The 16,811-nt window shown below is 38.7% G+C and overlaps 1 protein-coding gene across 1 annotated transcript in view; it reads left to right on the top strand.

The window, feature by feature from the left end:
- Positions 1-8,087: 8,087 nt before the first annotated feature.
- The window catches only part of lck (LCK proto-oncogene, Src family tyrosine kinase), a 55,446-nt gene continuing 46,722 nt past the window's right edge, over positions 8,088-16,811 (top strand). The window contains exons 1-2 of the mRNA XM_036593715.1: positions 8,088-8,277; positions 16,410-16,516. Of these exons, the coding sequence (XP_036449608.1) occupies positions 16,415-16,516 (102 nt within the window). The 5' untranslated portion in view covers positions 8,088-8,277; positions 16,410-16,414. The remainder of the gene's footprint in view (positions 8,278-16,409; positions 16,517-16,811) is intronic.

Genomic DNA, 16,811 nt, shown 5'->3' with positions numbered 1-16,811 from the left:
TATATATATATATACACACAAAATGCAATATAGACCACATGTGAAATTTTTACTTTTTTTATGATGTACATTGTCACCTTTATTAGACTTCCATTCTTTTCAGGAGACTCACTTTCAGTTTTCACTATATTTATCCACACCTTCAAAGTTCAGTCTTAGAAGTTGGTTGTATTTTCTGTTTCTCACAATCCAAACAGTCCCAAACACCTTCAGTGATGCTGAGGTCCAAACTGCTCCCTTTTCTCAGTAAGAGCTTCCTGACAGCTACACATCCTTTCAGACCCATAGCGCTGAGTTGTCTTCTCACAGTGGAAGGATGGACAGAAACACCTTTTTCAGATTTGAAGCAAGTTTTGGTTGCACAGGTCACTTGCACAGTTATTAAAAGTCCCATTTTATCATTTTATGTATAATATTTATTTATTTATTTTATGAAAGTGGATAATCTTACATGTAATGTTCTGAGACATCTATCTTGAAAAAGGAATAACCGGCATACATATATATAAAACGGCCTTCGCAGTGATGGAGCAAATAGGGTTAACCCAATTGTTCTTAGTGACAATAAATGCCACAGTGTAAGGAATAATAGAGATGTGCTGGTGAAGAGAGAGGAATGTTTCCCGAGGCTGTTTTCTTTATTGACACTGCCAAGCACTGTAGCTCAAATTGCCAGCATTTCTTTTGCATGACATCAGCTGCTTTGCACATCAGCTGGTGCTCACCTGAGGGCTGCATGAGGCCCAGCATTTCCTTTAATCTTCCTCCACAACAGCAAGACATTTTGCTCTTTACATGTCCAATCTGCCATAAAACATCTACCTTGTGTTTCCACTCATTTAAGACCTTAACAGCTCCGCCTACCTTATAGGTTCACTACACAGGTGTACACTTACAGAACGTAACCAAAACATTCACCTAGATAAGGTTCATTAAGGTATTACGGGCCTTAAGAGGGACGACTTGTTAAATGCATTAAACAAATAAACAAGCAGACCAACCAATCCTCACTCGCTGGCCACTTTATTAGAAACCCCTCACTTGCAGCTCCACTGGTGTACAGTTAGACACTATATCTCATCTGTTGATGCACAGTTTGTACGAGCCATCCTCTATCCTTTCATCAGTGGTCAGTTTCTGTCCACAGAGCCGCTCTTGGCTGGATATTTTTGGATGGTGGACCGATCTCAACATAGCAGTGACCGAGCAAAGGAGGTGGAGCTCAAGAAGTGACCAATTTCCTAATTCAGATGGGTGTTCAGACACATGGAGACACCATCCGTCGTCATCAAAGGTTCTTCAAAGCAATGTCACCAAAGTTCCCTAAAGAACTTTTCAATAGAGGGTTCTGTAAAGAGCATTTTTTCCTAAGTGAGATATGTGAAGAACCTTATTAAAGTTGAAAGAACCTACTTATAATGTAAATGTTCTACGAAGAACCCCCAAACTGGTTAAGAACCTATACACTGTGTGAACATAACATGTTTACATGTGGGCAGCATTCTGTGACCACTGATGGTAGCAGTTGCACCTGTTGCACTTGTGGTGGAGTGTTAGTGTGTGTTGCGCTGGTACAAGTGGATCAGACACAGCAGTGTTGCACCTCACTGTGTCACTGCTGAACTGAGAATAGACCACCAGCCAAAAATATGAGTTACTGTCTATGACTTTACATCTACAAGGTGGACCAACAAGGTAAGAGTGTCTAATAGAGTGGACAGTGAGTGGACACAGTGTTTAAAAACTCCAGCAGCACTGCTGTGTCTGATCCACTCGTACCAGTGCAACACACACTAACACACCACCACCATGTCAGTGTCAGTGCAGTGCTGAGAATGATCCACCACCAAATAACACCTACCTATGGGGGTCCTGTGGGGGTCCTGACCTTTGAAGAACAGGGTAACAAAGTATGCAGAGAAACAGATGGACTACAGTCTGTAACTGTAGAACTACAAAGTGCCCATATATGATAAGTGGAACTGATAAAAACGGACAATGAGTGAAGAAACCGGGAGGTGGACTTAATGAAGTGGCTGGCCAGAGTAAAGACTGTACACCAGTTCAAGATTTTTCCTAGAACCTTAAATCCAAACCCAGAACCCTTTAAGAGCCTTCATCTGTAATAGTGTATGTGTTGCTAAGATCAAAAGGACCATCTTTGGTTAACAGCTCTTGTAGAGTGAATTTCAGGTATCATCAGTTCAGGGCATTGAGACTGAATTGTATATGATTATATATTATATGATTTATTAGACATAATTCTATAATTCTACAACCACATAACCACAAAGTGACAAATGAAACAGTCATGAGCTCATATAACGAGGCCAGTTGAGAGCCTCAGCTCAGGAAATGTTCTTGAAACAGAGGTTGACGTTAACCATCCAGAAGTGGAGGAATAAGTGTGTTTAGAGTCTTGCTCGTGCGTCTTCCTGTTGAACTATGAAGCTAATTTCCTGCATACGTCTTGGCTGACTTCCTGCAAGCGCATGCATTATCTGCCGCCCGTGACCGCAACAAATATGACTGCGGTCGGCAGAGTGAGAGAGAGAGAGAGAGAGAGAGAGAGAGAGAGAGAGAGAGAGAGAGAGAGAGATACAAGAGAAACAAAAAGAAAGCAGAATAAGACATAGGAACAGAAACATAGTGAGAGAGAGAGAGAGAGAGAGAGAGAGAGAGAGAGAGAGAGAGAGAGAGAGAGAGAGAAGCAAAACAAAAAGAAAGAAGAATGAGAGAAAGAGCCAGAAATATAGTGAGAGAGAGAGAGAGAGAGAGAGAGAGAGAGAGAGAGAGAGAGAAAGAGGGGGCATTAACAAAAGAGAGGATTGAGAAAAAGAGTGAATTAATAGGCAAAGCTCGAGAAGAAGAAAGGATAGAGAGAGACCAAGAGAAATAAAGAAAGGAAGAAAAATCAAAGGAAGGAAGTAGAGAAGAGAATGAGAGAAAGGCTTAAGAGAAAGAAAGAAAGAAAGAAAGAAAGAAAGAAAGAAAAAAGAAAAGAGACAGATGAGTGGAAGAGAGAGAAAGGAGAGAGAGATATAGAGACAGGATAGAGAGATACAAAGAGAAAATATGAGGCAGAAAAAGAGAAAGGAAAAAGAGAAGGAAGGGACTGAGAGACAGAAAGAATATAGAGGGAGAGAAACAGAGAGAAGGCAGAAAGAAAGGAGAAAGAGGATGGAGAGAGAGAAAGGGACATAAAGAGAGAAAAGGATGGAGAGAGGAAAGAGACAGATGATAAAGAGAGAGGGAAAGGATTGAGAGAGATATACAGACAGTGAGCGAGTTACCTGCAGCTCATATATCACTCTAATACAGTTGAAGTCATAAGTTTACATCCACTTAGGTTGACATCATTAAAACTCATATAGTTTTAATAAGTTGTTTAGAACATCTACTTTGTACCTGAAACAAGCGATTTTCCCAACAAGTGTTTACAAACAGATTGTTTCCCTTATAATTCACTAATCAACGTTCCAGTGTGTCAGAAGTTTACATACACCAAGCTGACTGTGCCTTTAAATAGCTTGGAAAATTCCACAAAATGAGATCATGGCTTTAGAAGCTTCTGATAGGCTAACTGACATCATTTGAGTTAATTAGAGTTGTACCTGTGTCAGTATTTTAAGGCCTACCTTGACCTACCTAAGACCTACTTGCCTCTTTGCTTGACATTATGAGAAAATCAAAAGAAATCAAGACATCAGAAAAAGAATTGTGGACCTCCACAGGTCTGGTACATCCTTGGGAGCAATTTCCAACCGCCTGAAGGTACCACTTTCATCTGTTCAAATGATGATATGCTAGTTTAAACACCATGGGACCATGCAGCCATCATGCTTTTCAGGAAGGAGATGCATTCTGTCTCTTAGAGATGAATGTACTTTGGTGCAAAAAATACAAATCAATCCAAGAACAACAGCAAACGACCTTGTGAAGAACAACAATAAAACATGTCCTACATCGACACAACCTGAACGGCCGCTCAGCGAGGAAAAAGCCACTGCTTCATAACCGCCATAAAAAGCTAATGTTGCAGTTTGCAGCTGCATATTGGGACAAAGATCCTACTTTTTGGAGAAATGTCTTCTGGTCTGATAAAACAAAAATGGGACTGTTTGGCCATAATGACCATCGTTATGTATGGAGGAAAAAGGTGGAGGCTTGCAAGCCAAATAACACCATCCCAACTGTGAAGCATGGTGGTGGCAGCATCATGTTGTGGGGGTGCTTTGCTGCAGGACGCACTGGTGCACAAAAAAGATGGCATTATGGGGAAGGAAAATTATGTGGAGATATTGAAGCAACATCTCAAGACATCAGCCAGGAAGTTAAAGCTTTGGTCTTCCAAATGGACAATGAACCCAAGCATACTTTGAAAGTTGTGGCAAAATGGCTTAGGACAACAAAGTGACGGTAATGGAGTGGTCATCACAAAGCCCTGACCTCAGTCCCATAGAACATTTATGGGCAGATCTGAAAAAGCTTTGCGAGCAAGTAGGCCGACAAACCTGACTCAGTTGCACCAGTTCTGTCAGGAGGAATGGGCCAAAATTCCAGCAACTTATTGTGAGAAGCTTGTGGAGGGCTACCCGAAACATTTGACCCAAGTTAAACAATTTAATGGCAATGCTACCAAATACTAATCATGTGTGTATAAACTTCTGAGCCCCTGAGAATGTAATGAAGGAATAAAAGCTGAAATAAATCATTGTCCCTAGTATTATTCTGACATCTCATATTCTTAAAATATAGTATTGATCCTAACTTACCGAAGAGAGGAAATGTGTACTAGGATCTATCTATCTATCTATCTATCTATCTATCTATCTATCTATCATTATATTTTCAGTAACACTCAAAGTCTACTTTGTAATTAACTAACTGACAAATTGCATTATGTTCGTAATTTAAAACATCTAGTCAACATAAGCTGATGGTAAAATGAAAGCGAATCCATCCACCTGTCATTAATAAAGGCAAGAACTGCATAAAAACCACCAAGAACAAAACCAGAGTCATGCTAACATAACAAACAGCAGGTTTGGGGATAACGAGGGGGATCTGGAATGTTCCAAAGAGACTCAAGAGGTGAATTTCAGCTACGGCATCATAAGACCTACCAGTTACCAAAAAAAAAATAAAAATAAAAAAGAATCAGATTTTAGCAGTTGTCTGAATATTCAATTGGTTGTGTAAACAATATTCCAATTTCTTAGATTGAATCAAGGCCTAGAAAACCAAGATCCAAGAGATCCGATAGATGGAGCTGGATTTTAGTTCAATAATAGGGTTTTTCAGTGCATGTAAACCCTTACTCTGATTTCTTTCAGCTCTCTCAGTCCCACGAGATGGCAACACAACACTTTTGGAGCGACACTGAAACCACTACATGCTTCATGAAATGAAGAATTTAAATATTCTTCATCTTCTAGATGATGTATTTTTCATATTTTCCTCTAAAGTAGATCGTTATTTACAAAAAAGCCACAAAATTCGAGTTTCTGTGAGTTTATTGGCTGGTTGCAAAGCAAAAATCAGATTATTGTCTGACTCATATAGACATGACGTTTTCCCATCATCTGACTGACAAAATCTGAATTTCTGCAGTTATCGGCTTGTTAAGTGCACGTTAATGCACGTTGGTTCCCAATGTCCACCTCAAAGAGCTGGCTCATTTGTGAACAACTCATGAACAAAGTACTTTAAAACACTGGAAATAAGTAATAAGAGTGAAAACAAGCATGTGTATTTAAGAGGTAAGTAGACTCTTTTTGCCCCCTCACACTCAGCGTTTCACTGAGGTAGCTAACTAGCTAACTACGCTGTCAAAGTTGCTAGGTCGCTAGCTAAGTAATGCTAGCATCTCAACTCAAATTTGACAACTTGGCTAGCTAGATATACTGGTCATGCTGGATCACAGTACGAATTCAGTTAGACAGCTTTATATCCTATAAAGTTAGGAAGGAAAAGAGGACACTAGACTAATTTCAATTTCCGCTTGTCCTAATATTGTATATGCTGATAATGTACTCGCAGGGGCTCTGATTCACTTGATGAAGCAAAATGAAAACAGGCAATTAAACAAAACATTGTAACATTGTATAACATTCAAACATACTCCAATCAGCCATGACATTGGTGGTGGCTCATTCTTAGCACTGCAGTGTGTGTTGCGCTGCTATGAGTGGATCAGACACAGCAGCTGAAGTTTTTAAACAGTGTCCACTCAATGTCCACTCTATTAGACACTCCTATCTTGTTGGTCCGACTTGTAGATGTAAAGTCAGAGACAGCATCTGCCACTGCACAGTTTGTGTTGGTCATCCTCTAGTCCTTCATCAGTGGTCACAGGACGCTGTTGGCTGGATATTTTTGTTTGGTGGACTATTCTCAGTCCAGCAGTGACACTGAGGTGTTTAAAAACTCCAGCAGCACTGCTGTGTCTGATCCACTCAGACCAGCACAACACACACTATCATACCACCACCACGTCAGTGTTACTGCAGTGCTGAGAATGATCCACCACCCAAATAGTACCTGCTCTGTGAGGGTCCATGGGGGTCCTGACCATTGAAGAGCAGGGTAAAAGGGGGCTAACAAAGTATGCAGAGAAACAGATGGACTACAGTCTGTAACTGTAGAACTACAAAGTGCTCCTATATGGTCTGGGGAGCTGATAAGAAACAAGGAGGTGGTTTTAATGTTATGGCTGATTAGTGTATCTCTTCATAAGCATTATTTTTTATCAAAATGATTGAGAAGCACTCACCTTAAATCTGTGACGCTTTCAAATCTTTGTGCTCTGTCGTCTAAAATGTAAGCTTAAGTAAGCACTGAAAGGTAATTAGTGGCAAAAGCATACAGTAACCCAATTCCTGGGTAAAATGAAGTAACCCAACAACTAGTTTATACCACTAACCCAAATGCTGGGTAATGGCCTGAGAGAGAAGCAGAAATAACCCAGAATTATATACATCCAACCTGGGTTATTTGGAAACCCAGCACTGGGTAAATAGGGTAAATATCGGACACAACGCATTCAGTGAAATCACCCACGAGATTTAATCAAACATGGCAAAATGTGGAACGGCATTTCAAGTGGAACACTTGCAATTCTTTTCTGGTAAACTGAGAAGCACCAACATTTCCACTCATTGCTAAAAAAAGTGTTTCAAGGCTCCCTGTGGCTTTTTAACCCTGTAGTTTGAGCTCACGGGAGATGTTTCAGGCTCCATCAGGCCTATCGCTGCAGCACAAGCCAGGCCGCAGCTCCCGCAGAACCGAGTGGAATCCTAACCTGGTTTGTGAAGGTATCTAACGTCTTTCTGCACAGCTGCATCAACTAAATGGCACCTGTGAGAAGCTGCTCGGTACGAACACAACGACAGGAAGCCCTTTAAGCTGCTACCCTTCCACAACTGGGGTGTGTGGACGTCTGCTTGTTTTCATGTATTTGCAGAACAAGTTATTCTGACTTTGTTGGAAAACAAAGGAAAGACAAGGGTGTCAGTGTCAACACATGTTGTAAAATGCTTTTACATGTTTCAGTTTTTAAAACTGAAAGTGTAAAACCACTTCCCTTGGGTTACTGAGGTAAGCGTTAAAGATGTTGTTAAATATGTTTATATATATATATATGCACATAGCACATCACACATCTTTTTATTACCCAGAGTTAGGGATTTAGGGTTATATGTAAGGGTATGAACTTTGGTATAAGCTTTGAACATGTTCATATATAGATATTTACATACATATATCTATATTAATATTACATATTGTTACGTACATACACATATAAAATATATGGGACACATTACACAATATGTACAACATTTATGGGACATATTAACATTACATACATGTACTTAGAGATATATAATACATAATGGACGTTCTCATTACATATAAGTACTTGTAAACGGGACGTTATTATTACATCTAGGCGTATATGTATATTCGTAAGGGACACACGTTTGGCCCCATGTCCTGACAAGGTATCAAAACAAACCTAAGTGTGTGTAAGTGTGATGTGATCATGGTAAAGTGGAGGATGTAGAGGATGTGTTTTCGCTCACGGGGTTGTCGACACGACACATGTGTGTGAGAAGCCAAAGCAGCGCCGCACCAGCCCTGAAGTGCCATTTCTTTCTCACTTTTAGAAATATTTAAAGAAGTCTGAAGCTGTGGATATGAGGATGCTGACCAGTCTGGCCCACCCATGAAATCTGAGGCCTTCATTTGAGACCATCTGTGGCTGAACTACAACAGGTAGGACCTTAATTAGCGCAGACGTTCTGAGGGGCTGCTGAGGTGACTTGTTGAGGTCAAGTAAAGTGTGAATCAGTGTAGATAAATATGATTTAGGAACTGAAACTAAGGAAAAGAAACTAAGAAAAATATTGACAAAACATTGGACTTGGTAGGCTTTAATAAGAAAGAGGGTCCGGAGCTGGATATTGCTTGGGCTGGGTCGATAGCGGCCATGAAATTTGAAAAGTTTGGATGTTGTGAGATATTTGTTTTTTAAACAATATCATGAAAACTAAAATCTATTTAAAAAATATATAAATAAGTGGCATTTTTGGATATCTAAGCAGTCAGTTTGTTGGAATTAAGCAAGTTGGCCTTGTTATTTCCATTTTTGGGGGCACTGAAGGGCTTTATTATGGGCAGTTATGTCTTTTATCAAAAAAATAAGATGGAAAAATCAAACAAAAAATGTATTTATTTATAAATAATAAATAAATTAGGAACAACTACAAGTGGAGGCCATTGTAAGTGTTAATCTTGCCTCTCTCGGGAAAAGTCAAAGCAACAGCAACCACTGAAACCAATAGATTTTGCTTCAAACGACACTTTCTTTATAAACACTTTGAGCTAACTGTATTAAAACTAGTTTTGTTTTCCTACTAACATCTGTGGCTGCTTATCATGTTTGAAAGTTTAAACAGTATAAAGGAAACCTTTTTAACCACTTAAACGTCCAGAGCCGCCAGCAGGCCTAAAGGTTTGTTAGACACTTCTATAACCTTAGAATAGCTCAGCCAGTTTGCGTTAAAGTCCCTGTAGTTACTGAATAATAAGCCTTTGTATGTTATAAGCCTGGAATTTTAAGTTATTCATGAAAAACTCAAAAGTTTGATGTAATTAAAAGGTTAAGACATAAACAAAATCATTCAGAGTGGTTTGGTGTGAAATGCTCTGTTCTAGAGAAACTTACCGAGTCAGAATTGTTCACATTGGTGGTGATGGGAACCAGACGTCCACCTCTAAAAGCTAAGTTATTACATGAAATGGTTATGAATACTCAGCCTGAAATCTGAGGTATTGTTTTGTGGTAGTTTTGAGAAGAACATTTCTAAATAATTTTAATTTAAATTAATGGCGGAAAAGTAGACGCAGGGCGTTGTATGACAGTACAGCAACGTAAGGTTATTTTTCAGACTGACCCGCTAATTTATCATTATCGGTATTAAATATAAAAACTCAGATGTGTAGGTTCACTAGTGGTTTTGGCAGTAAATAAAATGGCTATATTTGTGTTATAGACATCGCAACCCCTGGTTCCCATCACCACCACTGTAAAGATATCTCAATCTCTACAATGAACCATTTCACGTCAAACCACTCTCAGTGACATTATTTACATCTCAACAGCGAAATGTTGCAGAAATGGTGAAAAAAATGGTGGAATTATCCTTTACACTGTTCCTCACTATACGGCAAAATGAACACCCACTTTAGTCTTAGTCTTTCTAATGCTTCCTAAAAAAATATCAGGGTCCTAACTGAAAAATTCTAATCTCTATGATGTGAATAGACCTATTTAAGTGTGAAAACATGATATATAATCTAAAGTCTATGATCTATACAGATGGAGTTGAGTGTCATTACTGTATATCAAAACAAAAAACTCAAGTGTAAGTTTGAAATGTTCGCAAATGAATCCACCTGGCTCAATGTATCCTCTATGAAATCTTCTCTACACTCTTCAGAAGTTGAAAGAAGAGGGTGTGGTGTATATTTTAAGCACCGATCAGCGGTATGAAAACCGTCGTGCCACCATCTGGCAATCTTTTACTGTTTTTTTTGCAGATGTGTTGCTATAACATCGTTATCTGGGTCAGGGAACAGCACCTGAGGGCAGTAGCCGCCGGGCATTCCCAGTTCCGGTCTGACACCTTTAAGCCTTGCCATGAGTCAGCCTGTAGCATTCCTTGCATGTGCCAAACCCTGTAATGTTTGTGTTTTGAGTGAGCGACTGGCCAGGGGATTTACTTTTAGCTGATAAAGGCCTTCAGGGTGAACCATTCAACCACTCGATGTGGAAATAAACATGCCCGGGTGGAAATGTAAGGGGCAAAATGAACAACAAGAAATGCAATTTTCTGCCAAATTTGGGGCAAATTTCTCCAAATCACAATGCGCTTCGGCTTTACTTAGTTTAACCATAATAAGTTTAGTACAAGCCTTTATCGCTGGTGCTAATTAAACATGCCGTAATTTAATGTTAATTGTTTCTCACTCTTAGCTCATCCACACAAACTTTGATGAAGCTGCATTAGTGTTCAGACGTAAAAGAGGAGATATTATGGTTTGAATTGGATGAGAAGTTATTGTTGAGTACAGTCTTGTTTTGTCAAAAGAAAAAAAAAAGACATTTTTGCTGTGTTTTTCATTTGTCGATATTAAAAATAAACAGAAAATAGTCAAAAGTAAAGACTCAAACCTGTCGATATAGAATGTATACGTCGTTTCTTACATAACTATATAATTAATCAAGTAATCGTGCAGCTGCAATCAAAAAGTATAGCAAAACCACAGCCATAACTCTCAGATTGATGAAGGTGATGGTCTGTAATGCTTTAGGAGAATAGAGAAAATTGAGAAAACCAGCTGCCATTTGCTATTCTAGTCAACATGGAGCCCGTTTTATTTCCACTCTTTCTCTGTATGTCAGTGGGATAGCTCTCAGCAAGCATGACCTTCAGCAAGTCTCGGTGTCTCGGTACGAAATAACACAATAAAGGTTTTAAAAGCAGAGAGAAGAGACCCTCTGTGAGTCCCAGTAGGACCCCAAAGATTAGTTTTGCTTTGTATTTTCAAAAAACAGCACGAGCTGTATCACTGATACCGTACAAACGAGAACGAAACAAAGAGCCGCACGCAGTTCCTGACGCAAACACGAAGAACTTCCAAAAGCAATCGCAGCACCTGGAAGAGACAAAACCTGAATTACAGAATTCCTTTATGCCATTTGCTCTGAGTTTATACTTGTGTCTGTTTTGTCACACACTTTGGGATCTCAAGTGATCGCTAAGCAGCTCTTAAAAACCAACCGTGCAACAAAAACCAAAACTGTCAGCCTCAGTTTATTAGCCTTATCAAGTAAACACAAACAGGCGCTGAATGCAGTGGCAATATTGACAAATTTTGCACTTAAAATATTTAACCTCAGAGTGCTGACCTCTTCTCTCCCAAGATGCTGTAGTGTTTCTTGTTGTTGTTTCTGATGAAACTCAGTAAGGACTGGGCTTAGCTGGAGCTCGGTGGAAACTTTTGACTCTGTTTGGATGTCCTGCTCTGGTTTTGAGGCTGCATTCTCAATCTCACTCATGTCCCCTTGCTCCTTGAGTTTGGAAGGAGGGGGTGGGGGTGGAGGGGTCAGGATTTTCCTGACCCAACTGTGAAGTTTCTCACGAGTTTAGACCATTCACAGGGGCAGATGGACAGCCAAGCTCGCCCCCACTGACCTCGATTATTGATCTATACTTAGAGACCAGGATACCTGGGGGAACATGGTACATTACATGTATGTATATGTATGTGTGTGTGTGTGCATATATGTGTGTATATATATACACACACACACACACACGCTGTTGTGTGAACAAAAACTTGTATCTCCAAAATAATTTTAATGTAAGTCAATGGAACCAAACTTTTTCCCAAGTCATTTTGGGTCATTTCTCTTGGTCCATTCATCATAAAATTTATAAACAATATAAAGGGCAACAGGTATTTTCAGATTATGTCAAAACCTGAAAAACGTCATAAATGGGGATATGAGGTTTTGTTCTGAATATATATATGTATGTATATAGTCACTATCAAAACAAAACCTCCCATTTCCTGAAATTCCACCAATTTCCTGAAATTTCCTGATAATTAAGTCATAAAGTCCTTCAGAGTGGTTTGGAAATGCTCAGATGTGTTGAAACGCTCCGCACTAGAGAAACTTACAGAGTCAGAATTGTTCACAGTGGTGGTGATAGGAACCAGACGTCTTAAGTGTTTAATTCTTCTAAAAGCTCGCTTTTCTTGCACAGCACAAACATTACTCATTCACCTATCCTTTTAAAGGGGCATTCCACTGATTTTTTTTTATTTCTGCGTAATAATTGGTTCAGAGTGGTTTGGTGTGAAATGCGTCGTTCTAGAGAAACTCACAGAGACAGAATAGTTCACAGTGGTAGTGATGGGAACCAGATGTCGGTAGAGTTTAATGCCTCTCAAAGCTCCCTCACAGAAAGCTATTACATGATGTCTGAGATGATGTTTTATGGTCATTTTAAAATTAGATTTGCCCTACAGCATATTTTTAAATATATGCAGGGCGTTATATACCACTGTTTTACCATCATCAACTTCACAAATTCAAAAGACACATGTAGGTTTCACTGGTAGTTTCAGATAGTAAATAAAATGGCTATATTTGTCTTGTAGACATCACGACCCCTGGTTTCTGTCACCACCGCTGTTGAAATAATGTTTCTCTACAATGAACCACTTCACAAAATGTCTTTACACTTTAACGAATGAACATGCAGAAATTTTGTAAAATCGGTGGAGTTGCCCTTTTACTTACTTAAAGCTATTAGTTATGAATACGCTGCCTGTTGTCCGAGACACTGGTTTATGTCCATTTGAAACAAGGCTTTGGCCTAAACCACGTTTCAAAAATCCATTCATGGTGGCGAGGTACATTTTGTGGCAAAATAGTGCGACAACATATTTTTACCACTATTTTACCATCATCAACATCGCAAAACTCGTAGCCTCCTTGGTGGTTTTGGATTGTAAATCAAATGGCCGTATTGTAGACATCGCGACCCCTGGTTCCTATCACCACCACTGTAAAGAAATCTGAATCTGTATGTTTCTCTAGTGCGGAGCATTTCACATCAAAACACTGTTTACATGTCAGTGGTTGGATTATACAGACGTTTTGAAAAATTGGTGACGAAGGATATAACTTTAATCATATTTAGGAATAATATTGAATGTATGTTAATCTTTTTTAGATTCCTAACAGTTTATTCCAAGCAATTTTGGACTATTTCTGTTGGTCAGTTCATCACGAAGTGTCCACATAATGTAATGAAGCTGAGGTTTTGATATGATAGTGATGATACGCATTTAAATGTGCACAAAGTACGTTACATCCACACCCAGCTAAAAGGATTGCTACTACAATGAAATGACTCATGTAGAAGCAAAAGCTGCTATCATAACTGTATCAGGTCCAGAAAACTCCTCCAGTAAGTTCTTTATACTGCAGTAGAACGTCTAAGTGATTCTAAGTACGTCCAGCATCTTTAACCTAATCTATATTAGGTCTGAAATAAATGCTAAAGCTAAAGTAAGATGTGTGAGCAACAGCAAAGCAGTTCAGGAGCTGAACCAACAGAGCCAAAAGAAAATTAAACCTCGTTCAAAGCAATTTGGAACTAAATGTGAAGAAATAAAACTTCTGGAACTGCTATATCCATTTCTAACAGTTTTGAATATTATAAAGTTTTGAATACAATAACAGCTGAAGTCAAATAATAAAAAAAAAAAAAACATTTCTTTGTCTAATAAAGATGAGAATCATAATATAGCTTTGATATTTCTTGCACAGCACAAACATTACTCATTCACCAATCCCTTTAAAGGGGCATTCAACTGATTTTTAAAAATTTCTGCGTAATAATTGGTTCAGAGCGGTTTGGTGTGAAATGCGTCGTTCTAGAGAAACTCACAAAGACAGAATAGTTCACAGTGGTGGTGATGGGAACCAGACGTCGGTAGAGTTTAATGCCTCTGAAAGGTCCCTCACAGAAAGCTATTACATGATGCCTGAGATGATGTTTTGTGGTCATTTTAAGATTAGATTTGCCCCTCAGCATATTTTTAAATATATGCAGGGCGTTATATACCACTGTTTTACCATCATCAACTTCACAAATTCAAAAGACTCATGTAGGTTCACTGGTAGTTTCAGATAGTAAATAAAATGGCTATATTTGTCTTGTAGACATCACAACCCCCGGTTCCTATCACCACCACTGTAAAAATAAAGTTTCTCTACAATAAACCACTTCTCAGCAAAATGACTTTACACCTTTATGATTGAACTATGCAGAAATTTTGTAAAAATTGGTGGAGTCGCCCTTTAGCTTCATAGGAGAAATATAACTTTAATAATATTTAACGTACATTACTTTTATACATGAATTTGTTCACATATCAACAACTGAATAAGCAGAAATCTTGAAAAACTGGTGGACTTCCCCTTTAAATCCATTAGCAGCAGTTTGTGAGCAGCACGGCAGCCTAGAATTCCCAGGATTACCCCCAATCTAAAGTCTGACCCCATTTTCTACACGAACGGTCACAGCAATGATCCTCTGTAATACATCCTTACTTACACCACCACATAATCTCAGCACAGCACTGTTTTATTCTCTGTTTTCTTTGGAAAACATGGAGGGAAAATACTGGAACATTTGGACTACAGAAAAAATGTCCACAAACAAGCGTCTACAAATAACGTCCTTCCCTTATAGACTAAACTGAGGAAAGTCGGAGTGGACAAAGATGTTTAGGAGCCAAACTGCTGTTGTAAATCTAGCACTGATTTGAATCTTTAAGTTGTATCCAATGTGCTGTTTAGTCATTAAACTATTTATGCCATTTGGTTATTTTCATTGATACAACATGCAACTTGAGTAAACATAGTTTGGCACATGTGGTCACATTTCTTCATTGTTTAAAGGGCAAATATCCTACATTTTTCTTGAATTTTATTTTTCCCCTGAAGTCCACTTACAATGTTTGTGTGGTTGTATGTCCCAAAAACAGTCACAATATGGCCATTTTTTCAATGTCTCTTAAAATTAAACAGGCTGTTTTTGTTCCCTTTTGTGACAGCACAAAAACAGTGAATTCAAAACAGATTGTTTTTGTATTTTGGTTTCCATATATGGACTGGGGAGTGAACTGTATGTTTTAAAATTTTAATAGTGTTTACATACTGCATTAAACCCTTTAAAGACAGAACTTAGCACTTATTTGTAACCACTGAAACTCACTCCCTCACTCCCATACCTGTGTAACTTACATTATTCACTGAATAATTTTAGGAGTTACTGAGTAATATGCTTTAGAGAGTAATAACTAGAAAATAATACGAAGTTTGAGGGATTAATATATTTTCTAAAATATGAATAATGCTATATGCCTTTGTAAACAGTGATAACACGGGAAGAACAGTGACAACAAAGAACACGTTTCATACATAAGACAAAGGAAAACACTTTGAACTCTGCCTTTACATGTTAATCTTGATTAAGTGGTAAAGTTTTAACGGGATGAGTGTAAAGCCTTTGATTCAGACTGAGCAGAGTTTTTTCATGCAGTAATGCGCAAAAGTCAGAGACCACCCTTCATTCAATCACATGTCAGTGATGTTGAGGTCTGGACTCTGTGGTGGTCAGTCCCTTGTTCTGAGAGCATCAGCAGCTTCAAATTTTCTTCTTTTCTTAGTAAAATCTTCTTGACAGCTACACATCCTTTCAGACCCATAGCACTGAGTCGTCTTCTCACAGTGGAAGGATGGACAGAAACACCTGGGGATGTTTTCAGATCTGAAGCAGCTTGATTTTTTCCTCTCTCTCAAAGATGGAAGCTTTAAATCGCTGCTGTTGGACCAAAACCTCATATCTATCATATATGGCCTTTACATTGTGTGTAAATTTCTTGATGAATAGGCCAAAAGAAACGAGCCCAAAATTACATGGAAAAATGTCTGGTTCAACTGACTTACATTAAAACTAAAGTAAGTTTTTTCTTTCTCCTGTAAAGTTATTATTTTGGAAATTTGAGGTTTTGTTCCGGCAGCAGCGAAATGCTGTATATCTGATAGGGACAGGTTTGGTGGTCTACCAGGTCTTGCAGGTGGCTGTTAGGAGTTATCTCCTCAGAAATATCTTTCTGAAAATGAGTAGCTTGTACTTAATGCGCTGTCTTGAAAAATAAATGAAGGCCCTCTGACTGTTGAACAGTACTGTATATACAGTAAAAGCCTCATTTCAAGTCATCTGTTTAATGTTTCCCTCTTTACTATCCATTCTCAGACACCATGGGGAACTGTGGCTCTTACGACTCTGATGGTGAATTCTCCTACCACCCTGACGATGAGATCTGCGAACACTGCAACTGCCCGATTCCTCCAGGCAACCAGGTGCTTAAGTTTACATTCAATCAGATGGTGAATCAAATTCAGCTCAAAAAAATGAATGTAGAAAAGGAAGAGTAAAAACAGCAATTATATTGTTTAGTATGATGCAGTTTCTTTTTAACTAGTAGAGGGAAAAAGTCCCACTTAAGAACAGTGTCTGTTTACTGTAAAGTGAAACCATATCTGTCGGTTAGTCATCAGGATGATGATGCATAAACCTACAATTAGGGCAAATTAACTGGAACAGCTGGTTTCACAAAAAAAGAGGATCTTGCAAAGATGACATTTCACCCCACTT

The sequence above is a fragment of the Colossoma macropomum genome, unplaced genomic scaffold (genome assembly GCF_904425465.1).
Source record: "Colossoma macropomum unplaced genomic scaffold, Colossoma_macropomum, whole genome shotgun sequence".
Classification (NCBI taxonomy): domain Eukaryota; kingdom Metazoa; phylum Chordata; class Actinopteri; order Characiformes; family Serrasalmidae; genus Colossoma; species Colossoma macropomum.
This window is presented reverse-complemented; position numbering and strand designations above follow the sequence as displayed.